The sequence below is a fragment of the Myotis davidii genome, unplaced genomic scaffold, assembly GCF_000327345.1.
Source record: "Myotis davidii unplaced genomic scaffold, ASM32734v1 scaffold652, whole genome shotgun sequence".
NCBI classification, from domain to species: domain Eukaryota; kingdom Metazoa; phylum Chordata; class Mammalia; order Chiroptera; family Vespertilionidae; genus Myotis; species Myotis davidii.
Genome location: NW_006284936.1, coordinates 847390 through 856167, shown reverse-complemented (window position 1 = coordinate 856167; position 8778 = coordinate 847390). Strand labels below are relative to the sequence as shown.

The following is an 8778-nucleotide window of genomic DNA, read 5'->3' as shown; positions in this document are numbered from 1 at the left end:
GCGCCTGGTCGCCCACGCAGCCTGCTGCTCAGTCCTTTGGTCACCCCTCATTAACCCCCCTGCCAACTGGGTCACCCCACACAGCCTGTTAGTCTTCCATTTGGTTGTGATGGTCACTTAGGATTTTATATAGATAGATTGTTATTAAAAACTAAACTGAAGGGGTAAAAATAAGTAGGGAATGAAAGGTTGTGTTGGGGAGGAACTTCATGGTATAATTCAAGGTTAGTTTAAGCATGCTTTAGGAAAGAGCAAACACAGAAAAATCAGTAGACTCTCAATAAAAAATGATTACTAATGATGATGATAGAATCCTCTTCTGTTAGGGCTAGGTTAGTTCTCATATTCTGTTATTGCTTTTCATTTTGAAGTAGAGTATTAGAAAATGAAGGGAGTTAAGGTAAGTTTATTTTTTATATTAATTGGGAATAGCCAGGAAGCATCTTAAATCCAGAGAAAACTTAAATATTGTGTTTGAACAAAGTAGAGTCTAGCTAATATCAAGGAAAAAAGGGCAAATATTCATGCTCTGCAATTCAAATTCTCTGAAACAGATTTTTAAGAGAGATCTATGACTTTAAGGTTCTAAGAAAGGCTTATACCTCACTCTTGAGAATATTTGAAGCATATGTAGATAATTAAATATATGGAAGAGTAAAGAAATGTAATTTATTTTTTTACAGGTAAAAGTTGCTTTAATTTTTATTCTGAACATGCCTTATACACATTTTTTAAAAGACTATGTGATTAATGTTCCACTTAATGTTTGAATAAAGCACTTCCTTTTATAAAAAAGGAAGTTGGTTTAGTTACAGCAGGCTCTGACTTCCCAGCCATCATCACCTAGAGAAATGATTGACTTCCCTGACAATGTACCCAGGGAAAGCACCACTCATCTAGTGACATCTCACACTACAAGTAAAACCATTATAGGAATAAGCTATGTTCAAGGGGATGAATGTAGCCAATTTAGTTCTATCTTAGTGATGGCAAATGCATTGCTTCCCATAAGATTACTATTTGCAGGTCAAATAATTTTAAATGTCAGGAGAAAGCTGCCGTGTTATAAAAATTATTATATTCCACGAAGAAAAATTCAACATAATTAAACATGACCAAAAAAGTGCAAGATTCTTCAAAGAGTTGACCCCAAACCACCATTTTGAAGCAAAAAAAATCTCAAATGACTTCAAAATTTGAATTAGGGGATCCAGGTCTCAAGTCTAACTGGATACCAACACAGCTTTTTATACCAAAGAATGGTTTTTAAAACCTTTATATAACAAACTTACACATTACCTGGTAATTGTTTTGGTTTTGTGATAACCTCAATTGGTTTGATGATGCAAAATGTGAAGAAAAATTATTCCGTGGTGGATTTGTATTACTGTAAATTGTTGTAGATGCTGTATGTAATGAGGTCCGTGGTGTCAAATGGTAGTCTCTGTTTTGATATAGTACATTGTTTGACAAGTCTCTAATATTCACCATCTGTGAATTTGGCATATTTCTTCCTGGTCCTGGCAAAGCTGTACTTTGGTTCTCAGCTCGAAGGGAACTGCAACTTTCATAAAATTTTGAGTAGCTTGGTATCTGTGCTCCCATCAATGCTAACTCCTCCTCTCTGGCATACTCATCATCAGCATCTCCAGTCTCCATTGCAATGGACAAACACGTTCCTTCTGCTGAACTAGGCTTCTGTGGAGGATTTCCTCCCAGAATTCTCTGGGGGTAATCACTAACTGCCAATGAAAATACTTCACGGATTTCTAAGTTTTGTGTTCTACAGTAAGGATCTCTAATAGGTGGCTTTTGCCCACATAAGTTATGTGATGTTAGACGTGTGTGTTCAGGCTTATATGGCCTTTGAATTCCAACGGGTTCAATTTTGCAAGGTCGGTGGCACACAGATGGCTTTTGAGGTACCATAATATCAGAGGCTTGCACTGAAGAGCTTCCGTAGTTTTTCTTTGTGTACACTGAGTTCCCAGCATTTAGAACACTTGTTTGTCTTGACAAAATAATCGTTTTTTCACCCAAGAGCAGAGAGGCATTTTTACAGTGTGCTACTTGTCTTTGAACAGGAATGTGCAGCTGAAACTCGGTACCATTTTCACTGGCCGTTTTCTGAATGGGGATTTTATGTGCTTCCGTAATTTGTGTATTTGTATATTTGGTTGTCCCTTGCTTACTTAATGAACTGGCTGGACTGTATATTCCAGTCACAATGACATCATTATTGGCAGATGACCAAGAAGACTGTTGGCTTGAGGGTTGAGAAATATTAACCACATTTCTTACTGTAATGTCTGGAGCTGCCAAAGAGGTACCAGGAATAGTTCCTGTCGTTGCTGCTCCTGATTCAGAATTTTTACTGCTCATTTTTCTTCTCTTATTGCCGACCCACGTCTGGAAGAACAAAAAAAAATATGTTATAGAAATTTTCTTAACAAAAAAGAGAAGGTAAAACGATTTCTGTACGATAAATTGCATTTCCATTTGTCAGAGAATCAAGGCCTATACAAATTAAAGGAAAAAAGAGATATAATAAAATTAAAAATAACTAAAGTATAAGATCAGAATGATCAGGAAATCGTATTTAATAAATACCAAGGACCTTTGATAATGGAATTGTATTGTTGCTCCTGTCCTCAAAACCCTACTAATTAATTTATCCATAGCAAGAACTTTAAAAATGTTTATATCCTTTGACCTAGTAAATCCACTTTTGTGAATTTATCCTAAAAATAATCATAGCTGTATATAAGTTTTTATCTAATGATGTTCATCATATGTTTTGCCCTTGACCGGAATCGAACCCGGGACCTTTCAGTCCGCAGGCCGACGCTCTATCCACTGAGCCAAACCAGTTTCGGCCATATGTTTCTTTTAATAATGAAAAATTGGAAGCATAGTTATCGTAGTTAATGTCATTGGAAAATGCTTGTGATAGTGTTAAACAAATATATACTTGCAATTTTCAGGTTAAATTGTTTTTCTTCTATTAATATTTTTTAACTTGGTTAATTTAATATTGCTAGAATTTAGGTTATTTTTATAAATATCCACTATTATAAAACGTACTACAACACACATCATTGTACATGCATCCTTGTGCTATTGGTCTGTTAGAATGTTATTATAGAAAGAAATTGTTGTGCTTTTTGATATTTTCAAACTACCCTGCCATGTATTTATAAGAGTTCTGCTTACTCCACAACCTTACCAAGACTTTGCATTTTCTTTTTGTGGTCCTTTGTACTCCAGGAGTTAATAAGAGGTATATAATTGCTGTTTTGATTTAAATTTCTATGGTTATTCTATTGCTTTGATAGAATAGCTTATCCATTACCTTTACTTATTTTTACGTTGGGTATTTTTTTAATTGATTTATAGGAGCAATTTTATACTAAAGGTAGCAACACTTTGTCATAAGTTGCAAATATTTTCCTGTTTGTCATTAATTTATGGTAGTTATTTTCTTCTTTATACTTTTCTCTCCTTACCAAATGTTATGCTGTAAATATGCATTGCTTTTATAAACAGAAATGTATATTATTAATAAGATAACACTAGTGATTGGCATTCAGGAATTTATTACAAAAATGTACTTTTATATAAATAATGTATTATAATAATCTTAGTATTATTACATTGAATCATGATTTTTCTTAAAATGTGCAATAAGAAATATTTCATTCCATAATGTGATCAATAAACTCTATAATTATTTCAAAATGTACACCAGATTATAAACTACCAAAACACATTTATCTATTAAGAATTCTTAAAAAATAAATAAGTGAAAACATTAAATGAACTAGCTTCACATGGATATGGTGTAGGGTAAATTTAATATTCGGTTACCTTTTGTGTGACCAAAAGTTTTAGAAGACCACAAAAATTATCCAATTCGCTATGCTTTTTATACTATAAGCTATATTAATGTTGCTCCAATACTATAAATAAAAGCTATCATGTATTAAGTACCTATCATATGTTTTTATAGATATTATCTCCTTTGCTAGGTGTTATCTTAAAATTGTGTAAGTGAAGAAACTGAGGTATAGAAATGTTAAGTGACCTGCCACCAGAATTTAAAATCAATTTTCTTGTTCTCAAAACATTCCTCTTCCACTATGGTGAGAAATTCCTGAAATGGTCATCTCTGGTGGCCATTTTATACTTTTGTAATTCATATTTCTCTAATACATAAAATGTTCCAGGAACTGAGATGGCTCCATTTTACTTTACATGAGGCTGTGAAAATTTTAAAGGTGAACTCTGATTTAGTTTTACTAAATGCAGAAGTGAGAATTATAAGCAGAGGGACAGATGAATATAAATGTCACAGAAGGAGACGGGAGAAAATCTAGAAAGTTTTTAAGTATATACTCAAGAGAAATATCTAAAAATAAATGTTTTTGGATAAATATAATTTTGATGTATGGTTCAAAAAGGTAAATTTTACAAATATTCCAAATAGATAATTGTGATATGGCTTTTCAAGTATGAAAAAATATGCAAAATAATTGAGACATAATTTTTATAAAAATATATACACATTACATTTTAAAATTATTAACACAAAAGCATAGTGAACTGGTAAAATGTGAACTCAAGAGCTACTACATTGGAAGGGCAGCTCTGCAATATTTCTGAGAAAACAAATAAATAGCCTACCATGTTCTCATCACAATATCAGATACCTACCCTAACACAGAAGTTTAAGAGTGATCCCAGTGCATTGTTAATTTATGACTGACTTAGATAGTGCAAATATTTTTTGCATAAATCCCTAGGTATTTATATTATCTACCCATCTCAAAATAAAATTCACTAGAATATCATGTCCATAGGACACTCAGCTATCTAAACTCAGAAGGCAGACAACATAGACGTAACAAGATCCGTGTGTTTTACTAAAACAACCCCTGACCTTAAAACCCATCTTATTTTGTTTTATATATAACTAGAGGCCTGGTGCATGAATTCGTGCACAGATGGGGTCCTGCAGGCCAGCCCCCAATCGGGGCAGGATGGCCAGGGTGAGGCGCCACAGGCAGTTAGTCGGCCGGCCCCACTCGCTGGTTGAACTCCCAATTGAACTCCCAGTCGAGGGGACAATTTGCATATTTTATTATATAGGATTTACCAAACTTGGTATTCTAATCTATAATAAGTTAGAAATCACAAATATGAGGGGACTTGGGATTGAGTTTGCTTTTGGGGACACTTTGTTAGCACCAAAACTAAGAATGTTTACTAAGTGCATGTTGCTCACTAAAGAGGAGAAGGAAACACACACACATACACACACACAAGAATTGATGTGAGAAATCATTAGACTGGTGTTTTTTAGTAAAGGAGAAAGTCACCACATACACCTTAGCATATTGTGAGCATTATTATGTGAGCACAGTACAATAATTGATTTCCAAAATAAAACTCTGAGCCAAAACGTAAGGATTTAATATTTTCAATATTCTCTACTGAAGTAAAGTGATAAAGTATGTATTAAAAATGTTGTCCACTTAAAATGTTAAAAATAAAGAAAATTCATTGTCTGAAGGTTCCAAGTAACTGAAAAACTTTTTTCCTAAAAGTCATTCACTTACAGAATCCAAAATTTACCAGTGCTTATAGAATATACATTATTTTTCTTTCCAAAGGCTTTATTGGTGTGAAAGAAAAAATAGGTCAAACAAATAGATATGTTAATTTGGGATTTGGACTAGGAAAGTAATACAAGATAAAAAGTGGAAAGATACCAGGGTCATCAATCCTTAATGTCCATAAGATTCTTTTCAGTTTTCTCTTAGAAATTCCCAACTTATTTTCCTTTTTTTTAGACCTTCCTCTTTGTTTTCCTATACCATTACCCCATCATATTTATTTTTGCATGGATATTTTAACCTTTTAAACTCTATTTACATTAAGATCATGTTTAGTAAAATGAAGAAAACCACAACAAACTATATTATAAATGAGAAAAGTAAGTTATGTTTCAAAAGAACATACAGACCAAGCAAAATACTGGGGGGAAGGGAGGCTGTGGATGATGAGTCGATAAAGAACTCCCTTTTTGTCTGACTAGAAAAGCCACCAAAATTGTGTTGGAATTTACATTTGGAAGACCAAATTTCTGTACGCTCTCCTACAACAGAGAGAATGAACCTGTTTGACACAATTCCTTATGATTTATATAACATTTTACTTGTAAGCCTACATTCTATGAATTTATTTTTTTTATTTCTATTGTTTGTTTTAGATTTCACATCATTTGAAGCATAAATATAAATCTGTGTGTTTCAACACTCTCAATATTCAAGTACAATCAGTAAGTTATTAGGAAAGATTCAATAACAAATTGGAAATATAAGAGGTCACAGTCCACAAAGCAGCTGCCTAAGAAGGCATTTCACTTTAAAGCAATGGTAAAATAAAACGGAAAAACGTGAAGAAAGAAGTTCCATGGGTGGTGGGGGAATGAGTTTGTACTTATAAAGTGAAATCTCATCAATTTGAAATATTATGCACTTTATATTATTTTTCTAAAGCAATTAAACATTTTTTCTCTCAAGTTCACTAAAGGCATTTCAAATAGGGAATTTTAAGCTATCAATAGGAAAAAAATTCTAGTTTATGATGGTTGATCTCAGCCAGTAAGTAATAGATATCCTGAATATTCCCACACCCTTAGAATTGGTGGCACAATTTCCTATTTGAAGATGAATACATCATTTAGTTTTTAAGAAATTAATTTCCCAAATAAGTTTGCTTATCAGGATATTTTTTATATTTATGGTCTTTGAAAGTTCATCTGAGAGAAAAATAATTGAAAAAAGACATTCTTTCTCTTTCCCAAATTAACCTGATGATGACAAGGATGGGAAAGCTGCTAATATTTAAATCCCTAAGGTTTCACACCAGCAGGATTTGTAGCATGTCCAGACAAACATAAAAGGACCTATGCACTCAGTCAAATCTGTGACTAGTTCTGATAGATTTATCTCTTGCCTCCTCTCTATCACCTTCTCATTGCCTTCTCGAACGTTTGACAGCTCTGATTTTTACAGATGAATATGATTGTGATAAAGAAATTTCCTCCCTTGTGATTTCTTGTCCTTTACTTGCTAACCCATTAAAATGCATGCATTTTAATTAAAAGACAGAGGAAATATCCATAAGAAAGTCGAGATTTTCCTAAAAAGACAAAAATACTCAAGTTATAAATGCCTGAAAATATTCCCTTTTTCTTGTTTTTAGATAAAAGAAAATATGCTAGATACATAATAGCCCCTCAGTAAATACCTGCTTTACTGTTATAGGATTTTGTAGGGTTATATATCTATATTAATTATAGGTTAAAGCAGCCGTAGGCAAACTACGGCCTGCGGGCTGGATCCGGCCCGTTTGAAATGAATAAAACTAAAAAAGAAAAAAGACTGTACCCTTTTATGTAATGATGTTTACTTTGAATTTATATTAGTTCACACAAACACTCCATCCATGCTTTTATTCCGGCCCTCCAGTCCAGTTTAAGAACCCATTGTGGCCCTCGAGTCAAAAAGTTTGCCCACCCCTGGGTTAAAGGCAGCATAGAATCAACAACTAATTTTAAAGGTATTCGTTAGTTCGAAGAACTGGGATATTTAAAGGTATGTTTAAATGCAAATTATTTTTCGTTTCTTCAAGGTATTCATAGAAACAAATACATACTAAATAATTAGCTTGGTCTATTTTAAAATTAATATATCAGAGAAATGAAGCTCTTTATTAAGTTAGTGACTTCATACCCTGATAGTTTTTCTTATATTAAGCAATTGTAACTTGTAATAAAAAGCTATAAATTCAAGAATGTGAGACCTCAATACTTACCCTGACTACACTGAAGTCCAGCTTAGTCTCCTGTGCACACTGTAATATTAGCTGAAAGCAATTTTTACTTTGATTTGTCATTCCATTTTCATAATAACGCTGTAAAATCCTTTGTTGTTCTACAGTAAATACAGAACGTAGATTCATCTAAAAATAAAAGAAGATACTCTGAAAATTGGAATAAAAGCTGTGTATGTGTAGAATTTGCAAGTCTTTAAAAAACAATTTCAGTGCTTTGAAGCTGCAAGAAATTTTAAAGTCAATTAATCCCCATTAGTGGGCAAAAATCTGTGTGCCAAAGGGAGACAGGTTCTCACTGAAAAATTATACATAATGGAAATACATTGAATTTGCTTAGAAAAAAACGCCAACATTAAAGACAATAAAATGAAAGCCTTATCTGGATAGTGTCTTTCACTGAAATAAATATTTATGGCTAATAAAGCCAGAGATGGTGGTAGCTATACGTGGTCAATTATCAACAGGGACACTCACTGTTCTTTGTCAAGCAAGGCATCTGGTATATGTCGTATAGCCAGAAGCTGTGCTCTGGAACAAAAAAGTGTCTTCTTTTTCTTTCTTTCTAGGTAAAAGGGTTCTTTTTATATATTAAAACAAACCCCCTTTTTAAAGCTTGAAAATAAACAAGAAGTTTTAGTGACTGTGAAAATTGTTTTAGGTGATACTAAAACAATTATTTTTAATAACTATATAGTATACAAAATAAGAATCAAAATCATGTACATTTTACTAAAAAGAACGCATATAAAAACTATTCACCTTTTAATTAAATTAATACCGTCATAATTAGATAAGAGAAATTTATAAAACTCTTTATTCTTCCCATCAATATGTAACATACTTAATATTAAGAGAAAACAACTCTGGTAATATCAG

At 32.7% G+C, this 8778-nt stretch overlaps 1 protein-coding gene across 1 annotated transcript in view; it reads right to left on the bottom strand.

Moving 5' to 3' along the window:
* HDX (highly divergent homeobox) overlaps positions 1 to 8028 on the bottom strand; it is a gene marked incomplete at its 3' end in the record, with an annotated part of 47057 nt that extends 39029 nt beyond the window's left edge. The window contains exons 1-2 of the mRNA XM_015558410.1: positions 7882 to 8028; positions 1300 to 2409 (exon numbers count right to left, since the gene is read on the bottom strand). Coding sequence (XP_015413896.1) covers positions 1300 to 2409; positions 7882 to 8028 — 1257 coding nt within the window. The remainder of the gene's footprint in view (positions 1 to 1299; positions 2410 to 7881) is intronic.
* Positions 8029 to 8778: the final 750 nt, after the last annotated feature.